At 42.1% G+C, this 19,324-nt stretch overlaps 1 protein-coding gene across 10 annotated transcripts in view; it reads left to right on the top strand.

The window, feature by feature from the left end:
* Positions 1-19,324, top strand: part of herc1 (HECT and RLD domain containing E3 ubiquitin protein ligase family member 1) — a 105,030-nt gene extending 85,706 nt beyond the window's left edge. For all 10 annotated transcript variants that reach the window (XM_080729817.1, XM_080729819.1, XM_080729825.1 and 7 more), the window contains exons 73-80: positions 2,588-2,757; positions 3,509-3,678; positions 4,544-4,709; positions 4,827-4,903; positions 5,876-6,128; positions 14,623-14,775; positions 16,025-16,330; positions 16,830-19,324. In XM_080729817.1, the coding sequence (XP_080585943.1) occupies positions 2,588-2,757; positions 3,509-3,678; positions 4,544-4,709; positions 4,827-4,903; positions 5,876-6,128; positions 14,623-14,775; positions 16,025-16,330; positions 16,830-17,015 (1,481 nt within the window). In that variant the 3' untranslated portion in view covers positions 17,016-19,324. The remainder of the gene's footprint in view (positions 1-2,587; positions 2,758-3,508; positions 3,679-4,543; positions 4,710-4,826; positions 4,904-5,875; positions 6,129-14,622; positions 14,776-16,024; positions 16,331-16,829) is intronic.

Consider the following 19,324-nt stretch of genomic DNA (forward strand, 5'->3'; position numbering starts at 1 on the left):
ACAGACGCACATGTTTGTATTACTGTGTTAGGACATCAACATTTTAGGGCCAATCTACAAACTCACAACATGTCACTGCATGATGCATTGTGAACTTGTACTGTAGATCTGCTATCTAACAGCGCACAACTAAGTATAGATCAGACATAACTCTTATCTAAACCTAACCTAAATGACTACTCCTAACCCCTGAATCTTTTCCTAAGAGACAACCGAACCTCTGCAGCATCCTTAATCTAACCAAAAGCAAAGTGGAAGAACTACATGCCAGGAGCTGTTATACCTCTGTAGTCTGTAGCCTACTAAAAGAGAATGCTGTCCAACAGGAAGTTCAATACCGAATCAAGAACACAGTGTTAATTTACAAGCTTGTTTTACAAGCAATGGATCAAAACGCAACAATATAAGTCTATTCTATAGGCTTTCTGTCAGTTCTCTTTCCCTGCGTAAGATGTGTTAAGCCTGTATCCCCTCACCTAGGCTACAGCAGGTTAATAACAAAATGTGATATATTTTTTACTATTTAGATTTATTCTTTATTTTTTTTATATATATTTCAAATAGCTGATCTAAAACCTCACAACGTTTTGATGTAGATCGGCTATTTGAAGTATTTTAAAATGTTTTTCAAAATAGTAAAAAAAAATATGTTTAGGGATAAGGGGTAAGGCATGGACGGAAATATAGCTCATAATGTCCCTGCCGTTAAAAGGAGAGACATTTAACCCATCAAAACCAGCTCATAGCACGTCACTTCGTGCCGCGCTATAAGCTTGTAGATTTTTTAGGTAGATGTTGGTGGTCCTTTACATGATTAAAGTTTGAGAGCCACTTATTATAGCAACATACGTTTTTCAGAAAGCTTTTTTGGATTTAGAAGACATTTGTAGAATCAGCCTCGGGTATTAATGTGTTAAGAGAGAGGATCAGACATGGTGTCTTGTTATAGATGTGATAACAGAGATCTCATCTCATTGTGTAACCAGACACCAGCCATGCTGTTGCATGAACAAAGGCTTGCTTGACACATGTTGAGAACGATAAAGACTGAAACTAGACCCCAATTGCAGTGTGGCCGTTTACATAATAGTTACATAATAACAAATGATTGCTTTACATAATGCATGGGTGTGATGGGAATAATTTATGAGCTGGATGGAAAAATACATTTTTGCACTTTTTATTTTTTTTCTAAATCAGAAACATACTGTGAGCTTTTTATTACAAGGATCAAACTAGGGGAGAAAAATGATATAAATTTTATATTTTTTTTCTTCATACATACACACACGAAATCAAAGAAAAAATATTAAATTAATATCAGATTAAAATCAAATTGAAATCAAAAAAGAAACTAGGGAAAAAATAGATAAAGTAATCTAAACATATCCGAAAAGGAATGAGATGAAGTAAAACTTATGAACTCCCACCCCTTTCATATATCTGTAATTAAATAATTACTCGCTGACTTCCGTGCTTCAAATTATACTACTCTTATAAAAACAAACTCTTCAATTATTTATAGAAATAAAGGCCTGAAATTACCAGCCTGCAACTCGTGAGAGTGTACAAATGGAACCAAATGGACACTTACGGATCCATTTGTACATTTATCCATTTGTGCAAATAAATCACTTTAAGGACTTTGAGGTACATTTAAAATGACATTTTACAGTGCAGTTTGGGATCCCAGAGATAAAGAAATGACGTTGAAATGAAAAATATTGAGAACCACTGTGCGACGGAGTATAAACGAGTAGGGCTGTCACGATATGAAATTTTACATGACAATTAATTGTCACTCAAATAATTGGCGATTAACGATTTAATTGTGTTTTTGTCGTTGATAATTACATTTCTGTTTGGCTTTTAGGCTTTGAAGTTGTACATGGTAGATATGACACATAACCTAAATATACAAAGAAATTACCGTATTTTCCGGACTATAAGGCGCACTTAAAAGCCTTTAATTTTCTCAAAAAACTACAGTGCGCCTTATAGTCCAGTGCGCCTTATATATGGATCATTCATTGACATTGACATTCCGTTTAGCACAGCTCCATCTGTTGGATGCATAACACAACAGTAGCGTCTGTTATGTGCGCCTTATAGTCCGGTGCGCCTTATATATGAAAACAGTTCGAAAATAGACCATTCATTGACAGTGCGCCTTATAGTCCGGTGCGCCTTATAGTCCGGAAAATACTGTACTGACATATTTGACAACTTACTACTTAAAAAATAACTTCGATAGTGGAAATAGCCGATCTACAAGCTCACAACGCGCCGCATCGCGACGCGTTGTGAGCTTGTAGATCTGCTATTTCCACTATTTTGGACATTTTTCAACATTCACGATTATGACGATTATGACAAAATAATTGCGTTAATGTCAAATAATCACGATTAGACAATTATGTAATAATTGTGACAGCCATATTTAAGGTACATTTAAAATGACATTTTACAGTGCAGTTTGGGATCCCAGAGATAAAGAAATGACATCAAACCGGGCCGTCGTTGAAATGAAACATATTGAGAACCACTGTGCGACGGAGTATAAACGAGGCTTCCGTCTTGTCTCCAGGTTCCTCAGTGCCTCTGCAGCTGGGTCTGCCCCTGGCCGTCCCTCCTCAGTACAGCGGTCTGAAGGAGGTGAGCATGGAGGCGGTGAGGGCCCGCCTGCGCCTCCTCTACCACTTCTCTGACCTCATGTACTCCTCCTGGAGGCTGCTCAACCTGAGCCCCAACAACCAGGTAACCAGTGGCAGCCACATGCACGCGCACATGCACAGTCACACACACACACACACCTACATTTCGTTTAAATTATTATTTCAAAATGTTTTCCTAAAAAGACACGATTTTCATGAATAAAAGAAAAAGGCAATGTTTTAATTTCATGAATAAATAAAATACATTTTTAAGACATTCCATAAATTAGAAAACAAATATTTAAGAAGTAGTGAAAATAGCCGATCTATAAGCTCACAACGCGACGTCGTGTTGTGAGCTTGTAGATCTGCTATTTTCACTAGTTTGGGTGACTTGGGTCCCGAGCAAACGTCTAATTTCTCTTTTGGGTTTTTTTTTATTTAGAAAGTTACGGGTGAGGTCACTATGCCTTCAGTGGGCAGTGTGAGGAAGGGTTATGAGTCGAAACCCCTTATCTAAGAATGGAATGTTCTTGCCTTTGAACAACTTATTATATATTATCTAAACAACTTCTTCTCTAGGCATCAACAGATAACTTAACGGGATGTTGGTTTCAATCTTTTGGGTGCCGCAAGTGGAAGCTAATAACCTTACAGACTTGCTGTGTCAAATTTTACTCTAAAAAAAACGTCTTAGTTATAAAGCTCATTAATCAGTCACAAGTGGAGAGCTCGATTGTTCCCTGACACTATGTTCTATCACAAGATTATAAATGATATCGACCAATAAAGAAGTCAACATTCTCTCTGTTCTCCATGTCAGTATACTAATACTAAACATGACATCTTTCCAGAGCTGTACTTCCCACTACAACGCTGGTACATGGGGCATCGTCCAGGGACAGTTGAGGCCCCTGCTGGCCCCCAGGGTCTACACTCTTCCCATGGTGCGCTCCATAGGCAAGACCATGGTCCAGGGCAAGAACTACGGCCCTCAGATCACCGTCAAGAGAATCTCCACGCGGTTAGTACTGCATGGTACACTGAGAGCGTGAATGATTGTGTATGTACGCTGTATGTACAGTACGGTGCGGACTCACAGATGTTCCAGGTGGTCTCTAGAAGAAATATTGATAGTTAGGAACTAAATGGACCCTTACGGGTCTGTAACTCTGAGACTGTACGACTGGAACCAAATGAACCCTTATGGGTCCATTTCCACGTTATTTTTTTTGAGAAAAAAAGCATTGTACAACCAGTAGGGGTTAACTACCATATGCTCTGTTTTGCTTTATTTTATTATTATTTTGTTTCCCCCCCGCTGGTATCTATGTTGTAGCCTATACTGGTAACGGATGTATAGAAAAAAGAAAAAGGAATGTATCTAAGAATATTGTAACCTTTCTGAAAAGGTGTCATATAATCCCATGAGGGATGGGCCACGAGGTGGCATGACACTCAAATAAAACTATTCATTCATTCATTCATTCATTCATTATCGTGAAATTGGCCACACATATTCCCACTATGTCAAGGAACAAATGCTACCCTTTTCACATTGGCCTGTTATAGCGCCACCAGCAGGTAGGACGTCTGGCCTGGTGGAGACCTGTGCTCGGAAGAGCACTGCTTCTAGTTTGTTTTGTTTTTCAAATATAAAAACATTGTACGATGATTGCTTGGGATTGAGGGATTCATCCTAAATATCACTTGTAGATCTGTTCTTGACAGAGACACTGTCACATGACTAAGTGCTGTCTTGGGCATAATCTTTCAAGTTTCTCCTCTTTATTCTTTAAACTTACATTTCTTCTCTTTCTTCTATCCATCTTCCTTTCCTCTCACCTTACGTCCCCCACCTCCCCTCGCTGTTCCCTGTCTGCCTGTAGGGGGCGTAAGTGTAAGCCCATCTTTGTTCAGATAGCCCGTCAGGTGGTGAAGCTGAACGCCTCAGACCTGCGCCTGCCCTCCAGAGCCTGGAAGGTGAAGCTGGTGGGAGAGGGAGCCGACGATGCTGGGGGCGTCTTTGATGACACCATCACTGAGATGTGTCAGGTACTTACATACAAACATGCCATACAACATATCGTTGTTGTCGGGTGGAAACCTCGTATGTCAAAAACTGTTGTCACAGATCATGGCACGTTTTTAATTTGTTGTTTGTGTGTGTAGGAGTTGGAGACGGGAGTGGTGGACCTTCTCATCCCTTCCCCCAACGCCACAGCAGAGGTGGGCTACAATAGAGACAGGCAAGTACAGCAGATCTGTTCACAGCCATGAAGTCTCTGATGTCTGCTCATACAAATGTCCACAATCAACATCTTAATGATATAGAATAAATTATATCTAAATAAATGGACACAGAATCACTGGATTGGGTTGAGCACAGCTCTATTCAATCTTATGAAGGCGTGTCTTTGTAATTATTTTGTGCAAGCGTGTGTGTGTGTGTGTGTGTGTGTGTGTGTGTGTGTGTGTGTGTGTGTGTGTGTGTGTGTGTGTGTGTGTGTGTGTGTGTGTGTGTGTGTGTGTGTGTGTGTGTGTGTGTGTGTGTGTGTGTGTGTGTGTGTGTGGCATACATATTTGTCTTATGCAACTGTTGCTTCCAGTGATGTAACATTCTCAAGGTCAGATAGCTCCTTTCCAAAGACTCACACCAAACAGCCTTAGATTTGAATTCCCAAAACAGATGATGTCTGATGTGTAATTCTTATGCCACAGTATGAAACATAACATGCTGCTATCCATATACATGAAATGAATGGTTCTAATTCTAGGAAGTAAATTTTCTAATGACTAATCACTCCATTCAACTTCAGTCTGTCTTGTGTCTTTATAAATTAATACATTTATACATTTATCAATTACCCCTTTGGGTTATTTTTTGTCACTCACTTGTGTCATTTTCATTTCACAATGTGTCCTGCATTTACTCATCCTAGCTATTAGGAGCTGTGGGTGGTTAATTGTCACTGGCTCAATTTACAATTCAGGCATTTAGCAGACTCTTAATCCAGAGCGATTTATAATAAGCAAGGTAATACAACATCAATAAATCAAATGCATAGAAATAGTAATCTAAGAAAAACGTAGGTAGACCAATCACCTATTCAGTAGAAACTTCAAATCAAGGACTTTTGACACATAGACTGGGTGGGGGTGGACCGGAGACCTTCCTTGAGGTTCCTCAGTTGAATAATAAATTGTGCCCTGTGCTGTAGGTTCTTGCTGAATCCATCCGCATGCCTGGATGAGCATCTGCTGCAGTTCAAGTTCCTGGGCATCCTGATGGGCGTGGCCATCCGCACCAAGAAGCCCCTGGACCTGCACCTGGCCCCGCTGGTGTGGAAGCAGCTGTGCTGCATCCCCCTGCTGCTGGAGGACCTGGAGGAGGTGGACCTGCTCTACGTGCAGACGCTCAACAGCATCCTGCACATCCAGGACAGCGGCATCACCGAGGAAAACTTCCATGAGGTGGGAGGTTGGGCCGCTCCAAGGGAGAACGCTCACAACTGTAGCAGAGAAATTGTGTTGCATGCTTGTATACATGCTAGGGCTTGGCAATTAATCGAAAATATAGAAAATCAATAACAGACTTAATCTTGCTTCTAGGTTATTTGAATAATCGATAAGCAGCTAAGAAGCATTTTCATTATTAACTCATCTACTGCCAGAGAAATTACAATTCATTTCCTTTTTTCTTACCTTTTGCAAGTTGTCACTAAATATTGAATCTCTCAAGACGGATCGCATTGTGAGATTGCAGATCTGTTATTTTCCCCCTTTTGGGCTAATTAATCATAATCGAGGCAAAAGTTCGAAATAATCGTGATATTTAAGTCGTATGTCCCAGCCCAAATACAGTACATTAACATCTGCATAAAAGGGGCATCTGGGTGAGACAGAAGAGAATGAGAAGTGCTCACCCATCACAGTGGAGACTGGGGTGCGATTTCTCCATGGTGCATCCGGCTTGGCCGGGGCGTGCCAAGTGCCAACGAACAGCATTGTCATTGCTCATGGGTGGGAAGAAGCTGTCCTTTTGGCTACTCTGCTATTGCCTAGTTGGGAGCATAACTGGGATGTATTGCACACCGAATGTTCCTCTGCATGTGTTAAGGTGAAAGAAAGGTTTGGTGTATCAGTGGAGATGTGTCTACATCTTCCACAAGACGACAGTACAGATTGGCAACAACAGGGACAGGAGACAAATATTGTACAGGTTTACTATACATATAAAAATACATTGGATAGAAAACCTACTCACATACTCCATCAGCAGACAGTGACACTCATACAAATATCTAAACACAAACATGAGCACTAACCCAAAGGCATTTTGTGGCCAGCCTTTGCCAAGACTTCATACCCAAAGCCTTGTGAGCAAGTCTGTTTTTAATTCTTCACATTCAGTGAAAACCAAAACAAATTGTAATCATGATTCCACCCACTAAATGGGACCAGGAGCGGCACTTGGGTATGATTTGTTAAAAAAAAGAAAAAGAACAAGAATACAAGCTCACAGCGTGCTTGTAGATCACTGTTTTAATTTTATTTTATATACTGTATATACATAAAGATTTTATTTATTTGAAAAATAAGGACGGCAGTTTGTTAAACTGTGATATTACCAAACATAAATATCATACGTATCAGACAGACCACATTTCCCAAAAGGAAATGCATGTATTTAATTCAGTCTGACCAGAATCAGGCATAAAACACTGGCTCCACTGGCCATAAAAATGACCAGAGGGGGATATAAAAAGCAGAAGCATGAATTACCCCCATCCTCCCCAGCAAATCCAACCCTGGATATATCAGGAGAATTAATCTACAGCTTGCATACTTACAGATCCCCCCCTCCCTCCAGAGCCTGCTGGAGCGGTTCTGAATAAGCACCCTCAGCGCTTCTGTGGCTCTTGTTACGACCCATAACAATCGAACAGGCCAGAACGCCAGCCGCCCCGCCCCACAGATAGGCTTCAACAGAGGGGAGGCGAGCGTGTGCTAAAGCCCCTACCCTGTCCAAACATCCTCACACAACCCCTGCACTGTAAAGAACGCCACGGTCACTGTTGATGCAGCATATCCTGTCTGGTGGAGACCTGGCACCGCTCCCAGCCTTGTAGAGAGGACAGAAAAGAGGCTTGGAACCGGAGCCCATAACCCCGCCGTGGCCAGCTCACTCAGCCACGCCACGGGGCGGGACGAGAGGAAGGGCTGCATCTGTTCCTTTGGCATGAATGAAGGGAGTGTGGGCGGTAGAGAGAGAGAGAGAGAGCGATGCCTTGTCTCCCTCCTTCTCTGCTGGCCGTTAGAGAAAATGGCAAACGTGTGAATTGCATCTAGCTAGTTGGCACCTAGTGTTGCTGCGATTATTATGATCCCCTAATGCTTGTTGTGTTGAAAGAATGATGTTGGGATCAGTCTCTCTTTATTCCAGTCAGAGGGATGCTTTTCCACAGCACATTCCATTCTATAGAAGAGACTAAATAGATACCCTAAATCTGGCTGATGCCAGACTTGATGCCAGACTTTAGGGTATGAGTCCTACACCACCGTAGAGATAACAATTTAAACAAGCTCACAATGCGTCACGCTGCGACGGATTGTGAGCTTGGAGGTCGGCTATTTTCGGTACCTATTTGATACCACATTGAACTAAGCATAATCAAGTCAATACTGGAGATGACTATTCTTTCAACATAAGATGCTGCATTCAAGTTCAGGAGAGAATGCTTGCCTTCAAGTATATGGCATGGAAAGAGGGCATTTGCATTTCTTTCACCCAAGTGAAAACTGCATGCATGGTCTTGAGAGGGCACTTTTTACAGACAGATAAAAGGGCAGGGGCTCAAGCCCCCTTTGATGTCTATGTGTGCACGTGCCTGGGCGGATTCATCATGTAAGCAAACCTAGATTTTAGGTCTGTGATGGAAAGTGATTTGTTTAAAAAAAAGTGATTCTGTTTAAAAAAAAAAAGAAAAAAAAGACTAGTGCGAGGCCCTCCAGGTGCAAGGCCCTCCAGGTGCAAGGCCCTGTGCGACCACACCATTCGTTCTACCCTAGCGGCGGCCCTGACTATTAGCCAATGAGAGAGCAGCGTCGGCAACAATTAGCCAATTAGGTAGCAGGGCTTTTGAACTCAAACTTTATGTACGTGGCACCCATTAGCCCATGAGGGAGCAGCAGCGTTGCATGGCACCATTTAGCACATAGAGACTGCTGGCTACTAGGGCTGTCTTCGACACAGGATTTATGAAGTCGACTCGAGTCGCGGGGGTTAATCCGACGCGTCGACGAATCGTTTTATAGTCTACTTTGTGTAAAAAAAAAAAAGTGTTGCTTTAAACCACGTCAACATAATAGAATAATACATTAAGAGATGAATTGAATACATAGTGTTTTCGGCAGCGTGCAGAGTTGAGACATTCGCGAACGATTCCGCTCTCTTGAACGGCTCTTTTAAATGAACGATGGGATCCAGTCCGCAGTCGCGGGACACAGAGCACTGACAGAGTAATGAGTCAGTGTCGAGAACGGATTCATTTCAGAAAAGGATCATAAACAGGTGGAGGCACAGCTCCCGCTTGAGCCAGCAGTGTGGACATGTCATGGACGCAAACACAGCGAAACACAATCATTCATCATGGATTACAACACTGGAACAATTCAGAAGCACTTTAATTAGAAAATGTAACTTGTAGCCTACACTTGTGTATGTTAATTTGACTTTAGAAGATTGTTTACTACGCGCGTTTGTGCTGTGGCAGGTTATTTAATATGGGATTTTGACAGCGTGCTTCCTCCTCTTAACGGAACACTGTCCCGGCTCTGAATGTTTTAACGAAGCGGCGGTCTGAACCGTTCTGGCCGTTCCGTCTCACTTTCAACCCGACGCTGGTGCGAGACAATAAATAACTGTTCGCCAATTGCTACTTCTCATTGGAAGTACATGACACCACACCAGTCCAGCAGTGCACCGCAGTACTGGCAGTAGTAGGCTAACTGGTGATATAAAAAATATATATTTTCGCTTCGACTCAAACAATTGGCGTCGATTCCCGGGGCTTAAAACGACGCGTCGATTCGACGATTTTTAGAAGACACCCCTACTGGCTACGAGTTCACAAGTCGCAAGTTGGCACCTCGACCGAGTACAGCATAGTTTCTTGAGCGGTGCTACCTCTCCTACATCTGGCTTTGTCTGTTTGTACGTATTTATGTGCAGCAACGCTTGCCATTGGCCAAGCTTTGCGGGACACTTAATGAAATGAAATCATAAAATGTATCAGCCTACAGCCATATTTTGGTGTGAACACATTGGGTTCTTTCCTCCATTGTGGTTTTCACTGTTTACAGTGAAAAGGTTTTTCTCCAGTGTGGATACGCTGGTGACTTTTCAGGTGACCTAACTGACTGAAACTCTTGTCACACTCTTTACAGTGGAAAGGTTTTTCTCCAGTGTGTATACGCTGGTGACTTTTCAGGTGACCTAACTGACTGAAACTCTTGTCACACTCTTTACAGTGGAAAGGTTTTTCTCCAGTGTGTATACGCTGGTGACTTTTCAGGTGACCTAACTGACTAAAACTCTTGTCACACTCTTTACAGTGGAAAGGTTTTTCTCCTGTGTGGATTGACAGGTGTCTCTTCAGATGATATAACAGACTAAAACTCTTGTCACACTCTTCACAGTGGAAAGGTTTTTCTCCTGTGTGGATACGCTGGTGTGTCTTCAGGTTACATAACTGACTGAAACTCTTGTCACATTCTTTACAGATGAAAGGTTTTTCTCCAGTGTGTATACGCTTGTGAGTCTTCAGGTCACCTAACTGATTGAAACTCTTGTCACACTCTTTACAGTGGAAAGGTTTTTCTCCTGTGTGGATTGACAGGTGTCTCTTCAGATGATGTAACAGACTGAAACTCTTGTCACACTCTTTACAGTGGAAAGGTTTTTCTCCAGTGTGTATACGCTGGTGACTTTTCAGGTGACCTAACTGACTAAAACTCTTGTCACACTCTTTACAGTGGAAAGGTTTTTCTCCTGTGTGGATTGACAGGTGTCTCTTCAGATGATATAACAGACTAAAACTCTTGTCACACTCTTCACAGTGGAAAGGTTTTTCTCCTGTGTGGATACGCTGGTGTGTCTTCAGGTTACATAACTGACTGAAACTCTTGTCACATTCTTTACAGATGAAAGGTTTTTCTCCAGTGTGTATACGCTTGTGAGTCTTCAGGTCACCTAACTGATTGAAACTCTTGTCACACTCTTTACAGTGGAAAGGTTTTTCTCCTGTGTGGATTGACAGGTGTCTCTTCAGATGATGTAACAGACTGAAACTCTTGTCACACTCTTTACAGTGGAAAGGTTTTTCTCCTGTGTGGATACGCTGATGTGTCTTCAGGCTACATAACTTACTGAAACTCTTGTCACATTGTTTACAGATGTGAGTTCTCCTCCATGTATAAGTAAGCTGATTTACTGTCTTTACTTCTCCTGGTTGAGTTAAAGTTTTGGTAAACCTTTGACTGTAATCGTCTGTGTATCCTTGTTCCTGGCTGGTTACAATTCTGGTGATTTGCTGGAAGGATTCTGAGGGGATCTGTCCATTTATGGGCATTTGGCAGTAGAGGTCGTCATGGCTCGATTGAGATCGGAAGCAAGTACAATCAGAACAGCAGACCGTAGTCTGGGAAGATTGAGAGCTCACTCCTTCCTGAAGTTGCGGTTCATCATCAAATCTGCATCTACCCATGGCATGTGATAGGGACAGAGTTTTAGGCTCTGTTGGGTAATAATGGACAATGTAATGAGTAAGAAAACCGCATGCCCATGCCCTGGTCTCTGTGGAATGAAGTGGAATTCAAAAATACTTTCAAATCTTATACATGCTGAGCAGAGCTCTACTCTGACCTCACTCACAACACGAACGGTTGCCATGCATGCCTGACAACACCGATGTGCGCAGGCTGCCGCCCCTCCATATTTCATCAATACGGCACATTGTGTCTCCGTCCATCTGTCCGTCTGTCTGTCTAGACGTGTGCGCTTTTTTATGGTTTATGGGTTTGCTGCTCTAACATCACGCTCTGACATCACTGTGATGTCAGGAGTATCACACTAACATAATCCCTTTTATGCCCATATATGGAGATCCCTGATCTAACAGGACTTCATATGGGAATGCTCATATAGGAAGATAGACCATATCTGTGTGGCTGGTTCTACAGACAGGGATCTCCATATATGGGCATAAAAGGGATTGTATGAATGATGTCAGATGTGATAGACGTCATAGGACTTTCACATAACGAACGAGCACAGGTCTCCACCAGGCCACACAAATCGGCCTGTTATAGTGCCACCATGAGGCTGATTTAAAAAATGTGGGGCAGAGGTTCTGAATTAGCATCCAGGGAGTGTGTGCGCTCAGTTTGGCAGCGATCGGGCCAACGGCGCCGGAGATTAGCTGGTAACAACCAGGCCACACAAATCGGCCTGTTATAGCGCCACCATGAGGCTGATTTGAAAAATGTGGGGCAGAGGTTCTAGATTGCCATCCAGGGAGTGTGTGTGCTCAGTTTGGCAGCGATCGGGCCAACGGCGCCGGAGATTAGCTGCTCACAAACTGCGAGGACGCACGCACGCACGGACAGACGCACGGACGGACGGACGGACACACGGACGGACGGAGGGGAAAACATACTCTCCCTCAGCCTTCGGCTGGTGGAGACAATTATGTACCAGTATATATCAACTTCGATAAGAACTTTTAACTTTAATTATACAATGCACAAATAAATGTAAAATACATGCATGCACTGAACTTAATTTTATTAAGCCCTATTCAACCTCACAACATGTTGCTGCATCGCAACACATTTTGAGCTTGTAGATTTTCTATTTCCGCTATTTAAAACAAAATTCCAAGTATAAAATGTATGACCTGTTTTGGCCATAGCACATCATTTATATTTGATTAGATGTTTTTGTTAAAGCATAAAATAAAATAAAATATATATATCTGTTTTATTTATAATTACTAAATATTTTGTATGACAGTTAATCAGCCCTAGCTTCCATTCTATGGAAGAGACAAACGTGACACAAATGGAGCTGTTGTCAAAGCAAGCGTCTTTCCTCTCCTTGTGAAAAAGATGGCATGGTCACACACGCACACCACAGTCTGTGACAGATCCTTAGAGCCACATGTTGTCCTGTATTTTGTACACTATTTTAATTAGTGAATTCCATCTCAAAGCGTAGTCTATTAGTGTTTATATTTGGACGTCTAGAACATGTGCGCAGGCTGCTAGAAAGTGGATTCCAGCGGGTGTACAAATAGAAAGCTAAACTGATTTTGCTCTCTGTCGGCTATTATTGGTACAGTAGCTGCTGTATTTGGAAAAGAAATGCTGTTACTTTATATCCTTGATAGAGTGATGTGAACAGGGGTTCTCAAACACACAAAGGTTTTGTGCCAGGGATTTAGTTTCATACAGAATGTTAGTCATCCAAAAATTGGATGGATGGACAAACCAATCTGTATCGGAACAAGATGGAAAGTCAAATTTGACACAGCTCATCTTTAAGCTTCAGTCATCCCCATCCAAAAAGCATGAGGGCAAAAGGGCCCGTAACATGGCCAATAACAATAGTCATGGCCATAACAATAGTGTGACAATTGTTATAGAAGACCCCTGAACAATTCATGGGTTGCATTTGTAGTCCTACACTGGCCATGTTGAGGACCAACACAGGTGTTCTGATTGGCATAGAACATTAGTTCTGTGCCATTCAGACACATTGAAACACCTGTGTTGGTCCTCAACATGGCCGTTTAGGACTACAAATGCAACCCATGAATAGTGTGACAATTGTTATGGAAGACGGTGCACCTGTGGCACCCTAGGGGCTCCTGATGTGGCCCCTGGTGTGACTGTTGTCATGGCAGACCCCTGAACAGTGTTTATGCCAAGTTTGGTGCAGATTGGAGCCTGTGACATCCAGAGGCACCCAGAATCCCCCAGTGTGTCTATTCTGATGACAGACCCTGGACCAGTGTTTGTGCCAAATTTGGTGCAGATCGGAGCAACGCTGTGCCTTGCAAGTCTGCATGTTATGTTTGTGACATCCACCGTCGACCCACTGTTAGTCGACCCACTGTTAGGGCACAGTGACCTAACCTGTACTGAATTTATTGCCTAACCTAACAGATATCATATTGTTATGTCCTCTCAGAATCATCTTTATTGACACATCACAGGTTTACAGGTGTAAAACAGTCGGTGATATTAGTTTTTGTGCAAACTCCATCGTTTTGATTAAACGTTTTTTCTTTATGGTGCAGCATTTAGTCTCCCCAGGTAGCACTAATAGATACAGATAGCCCTTTGTTCCATCTGCTATATATATATATATATATATATATATATATATATATATATGATGATTTGTGATGTTAACACATATGGTGCCAACCCCGAGTTTCCCGAGTTTGTATTGGTACTAGTGCTGTGCCAACCCCGAGTTTCCCGAGTTTGGGCCGTTTTTGAAAAAAAATAATAAAAAAAAAAAATCAAAATTTTTTTTTCCAAATTTTTTTTTGGACCTCCAGAAATGTATTAGGCATGATCGCGATCGCGAAATTGCATGTTTAACCCCCATACCAACCCATTCTTTCAAACATGGCAGCCATGTTTGTTTACATCTGAAGAAAACATAATGGCCCATAAATCATGAATGCCTGAACGGATTTCCAAGCGGATTTTTTTGTTTGAAAGCTGTGAACAGCATCTAAACACGTGGTGCATCATCTAGGCATGGGCGTGCACTTTTTACACACTTGCACAATTACATGGAAGTCTATGGTAACCATGGCAACGCGGGACATTGGCCGGAAAAAATCATTGCAACATAAGTGTTAACATAAAATGTATAATTTATATCCTTCAGATGATTCCTCTGGATTCCTTCGTGGGTCAGAGTGCAGATGGAAAGATGGTCCCCATCATCCCAGGAGGAAGCAGCATCCCTCTGACCTTCAACAACAGGAAGGAATACGTGGACAGGGGTATCGAGTACAGGCTGCATGAAATCGACCGTCAAGTAAGTCCTCATTTCTACTCTGTCGCTTGCCAACAAAAATGGATCTTAAATCTGACAACGTGTCACTAATTAATTAATTGCTGTCAGCTTGAAGACCTCTTCTTGTCTCCAACAAAGTATAGATTGAGCTTCATTCAAACCAATTTGATTACAATCGAGTTTAATTCAACTATCAAGGATTTTCTTAGTGATTATTATATTGATAACTTTTTTGATTAATCGAATAGTAAGTGATATTTTTATCGCAATGTAGCCACACTATCAACATGACAAATCAACATAAAAAAAATATATATTTTTATAATTGATTAAGTCTTGTTCGATCAACTGTTGCACCCACCCATACAATCTATTCTATAGACAGTCCAGAGCAATTTTTTTGAGCGGTGGTCACAACGCTCCTATACGTGGCCGTGTGTGTGGGTATGTATGTCTGTCTGTCTCCGTGTCCGTAGCCTGCAGTAACCTTTTCTGACCACACATGTTAAGGGAGGGGCGCTGTTGCACACACACACACACACACCACCGCTCAGTTCACACGAGTGTGATTTTTAACCCACCCCTTGGAAATGAAAATTCTGCTCGCGAGTCCAGACTAATATCCGACACGCAGTGAGGAATTAGTATGAGCAACGCCAGGCTAGGATTAAGTGGTACTACATTTGCAGCTCAACAGAAGCTACAGTAATTCATCCTAGTTTATGACAGGACAATTACACGATAAATTCAAATCTCTGCAATACGATTATATTGTGGGTGTTTTTTATCACCATAAACAACGATTATCGTCCCATCTAGGGCTGTCACAATTATTACATAATCGTCTAATCGTGATTATTTGACATTATCGCAATTATTTTGTCATAATCGTCATAATCGTGAATGTTGAAAAATGTCAAAAATAGTGGAAATAGCAGATCTACAAGCTCACAACGCGTCGCATCGCGACGCGTTGTGAGCTTGTAGATCGGCTATTTCCACTATCAATGTTATTTTTTAAGTAGTAAGTTGTCAAATATGTCAGTAATTTATTTGTGTATTTATGTTATGTGTCATATCTGCCATGTACAACTTCAAAGCCTAAAACCCAAACAGAAATGTAATTATCAATGACAAAAACACAATTACCGGTAAATCGTTAATCGCCAATTATTTGAGTGATAATTAATCGTCATGTAAAATGTCATATCGTGACAGCCCTAGTCCCATCCCTGCTCCCTCCATCATCAACATGTCTTTGGTCTCTCAGGTGGCGGCGGTGCGTGAGGGGATGTCCTGGATCGTCCCCGTCCCCTTACTGTCCCTGCTGACGGCCAAGCAGCTGGAGCAGATGGTGTGCGGCATGCCCGAGATCTGCTGCGACGTCCTGAAGAAGGTGGTGCGCTACCGCGAGGTGGACGAGCAGCACTCGCTGGTGCAGTGGTTCTGGCAGACCCTGGACGAGTTCTCCAACGAGGAGCGCGTGCTCTTCATGCGGTTCGTGTCGGGCCGCTCGCGGCTGCCTGCCAACACGGCCGACATCTCTCAGAGGTTTCAGATCATGAAGGTGGACAGGGTTAGTAGAGTTTTGACACTTTTGTTTTAGGATGTTGTTTTTTTAATGTTTTTGTTGTGTTTAGTTGATTTTTCATCCTATAGATCCTATGGTTTATGTTTGCTGGTTTGTCAAGTGCTGAGAATGCACTGGGAAGGGTTATGACAGAATTTAGCTCACAATACAATGATACAATACAGCATAATACATAAAATAAAGTCTCATGGAGCTGAAATTAATTGAGCCCGTTCTATATGGGTCATCATTTGACCCTTTTTTTACAACATGCAATTATGTAGCCGATTTTTAACCACTTTGAACCTGGCTTCCCTGTTTTTGGCATGTCATAGGCAAACGTTTGGTAATCTACAAGCTCAAGACGAGTTGTGACGTGTCGTGAGCTTATAGATCGGCTACATTTGAATAGGACTCAAGGGGTTTCATGAATTAAAGTTCAGTTTGTGGTTTCGGACACACGTCGGACCCAAACCGTCAACTGTCTGTGTGTGTTCTTCCACAGCCGTACGACAGCTTGCCCACCTCCCAGACGTGTTTCTTCCAGCTGCGTCTGCCGCCCTACTCTAGCCAGGCCGTCATGGCTGAGAGGCTTCGCTACGCCATCAACAACTGCCGCTCCATCGACATGGACAACTACATGCTGTCCCGCAACGTGGACAACGCAGAGGGCTCCGACACAGACTACTGACGTACCTGCACAGCAACGACTGGCTAAAGTACCTTCCCAGCAACGACTGGGATTGATGTGGATTGTACCTGCCCAGCAATGACTGGCTGAGGATTGGACTGTCGTATCACAAGGGTGGTGCGCACACACACACACACACACACGAAAACAGAAACAAGCCAGCACTCAATAATGTTGTCTTTATATGACGTTTATTTGTGTCGCCGAACAATACAACACACAATTTCTTCTTGCATCCAGCCTTGCATGATGGAAACAAACGACATGGCGGTTACCTTGACAAGGAAAGTCCCCAGTTTGCTGAGGCAGCTCATTATTTACGCCAGAGCACCAAAGTTCTGCCTGTTCTTTACAATCATTTAACCTCCCGACTCTGCAGAGATCTTTTCCTGGCTGGGCTTCTGTGTCTACTAAGCTGTGTCAGCCACCCCCAGAGTCTCTTGCAACGTGGTTGAAGCCTGGTTCAGCAGTCAACCAGTTGGGCTAATTACTCTGGAATTATGTATCTACAGGTCTATCTATCTACTCCTACTGAATCCATTGTATTGGAACAATAATTACTAGGAGTATCAGCCACACTGTATAACTGCACAGCACACATTAATATAGGCTACATAACAAAATAATCAACAGCCTCTCATATCTTACGATTTTCTGCATATTTCATATATTGGAACCATGCCTTCAATTTCGTCATTTTAGGGGCAAGGCCACTTGGACTTTGGTGTTGTCCATTTTTTTGAGGGCACAACGGCCAAACACCAGGGCAGGAAGGCCATCAAATAAAACAGGATTTTAGTCCATTGAAAGAATTTGTTGAATGTAAGGGTTAGGGATGATAACCCACTGTATTTGTATCTTTGACTGACACAATATTATAATATTAATATTTCGGAGTGTTGAAGTGTGCCTGTCTTCTCCCTCATGATTTGCTATCCTCCATCTTTTTGAGCAACGGAGCACGGAACTGCCCCATAATTTCATAATTTATGAAAAAAGAACAATCTACAATCCAAGTAAGAATGTGTTGCATCACAACATGTTGATTGCTTACTATGTGCTTGGCCAGGCTCCTCTACACGGCTGAATGGACACCGCAGCTCATACACGAAAGAAGAGAAAACTAATCATGTTCGTTGTAACGCAGTAACGTAGAGTTACTTGGATTAGTAATATGTTATAATATTACTGTTTTGGCAATTGTAATACGTTACACTACTCGTTACTGGGGACAGTAATAACATTACAGTAACATAATACTAAGTAACGCGTTGCAGCCCAACACTTAAGTGCAGTACTTACTGTAACCTTTTCTCTGGAAAGGGAGGTGATATAATTACATATTGACGTCATTATGAGCTTCGAAAGGGGGTGGTCCCTGAACCACCAGACGTCAGAAGGAGTGTATTGGGCTTTAGCCGGACATACCGTATATCAGTCTGAAGAAAGGGAAGAGGAAATCAGTGGAATCTGTTAAGTACAGATTCTTGAGGTTGCATTGAGGTCTCAGAGTCAGACGCAAGGCTGGAAACGAGAAAAAGATGTGCTTTGCATCGCTCAGCGAGGCATATAAACTTCATAAACGGCATTATTGAGTGCTGGCTTTTTTTCTGTTTTCATTGATGTCTTGTTTGGCCGTGCACCTACTGTACAAGCCTCTTCAATGGCAGTGTTACGAGCACTGTGGTTTCTGCACACACACAACACAAATACAAAAAAAAGAAAAAACAGAAATGCGGTGTAGTCAGCTCACTATGAACTCCAGAGCAGAAGAGCAACTTTTTACATCCTTCCGTGTACTCTCAAAGCATAACCGATCCCCCGTTTTAATGGTATATTAGCATTTTTTTTAACACAGCGATCCACGGAGGTGGTTCTCAAACCTTTTAATTCCATGGACCCCTATAACTTTGAGTAGGTACAAATGGACACGTAAGGTTCCATTTACACCCTCTCAGAGTTAACCCTGAAGGTTTGTGGACCCCACTTTGAGAACCACTGATCCACGCGAGCAGCACATCGAGTATTAAGCATTTGTTTTTCTTAACTCCACATCCCATTTTCAGGGTTTCTGCATGGAGATATATGTTTATTTTGTTTGGGAATGTGTATAGAATATTCAAGCAAGTGGTGAAAGAAAAAGATAAAGAGAGAAAAAAAAAACAATTGTACATTGTGTATAATGCTTCGTTAGGGAAACGTTTTACATAATATGCATATTTATTTTGTTTTCATTTCTAAATTGCTGAGTTTCCTAAAGCATACAAAAGAAAAACAACCCAACCCACAAATAAATGCTCCACAATTGA

Source organism: Nannobrachium achirus, assembly GCF_963921795.1.
Source record: "Nannobrachium achirus genome assembly, chromosome: 7".
Taxonomy (NCBI): Eukaryota; Metazoa; Chordata; class Actinopteri; order Myctophiformes; family Myctophidae; genus Nannobrachium; species Nannobrachium achirus.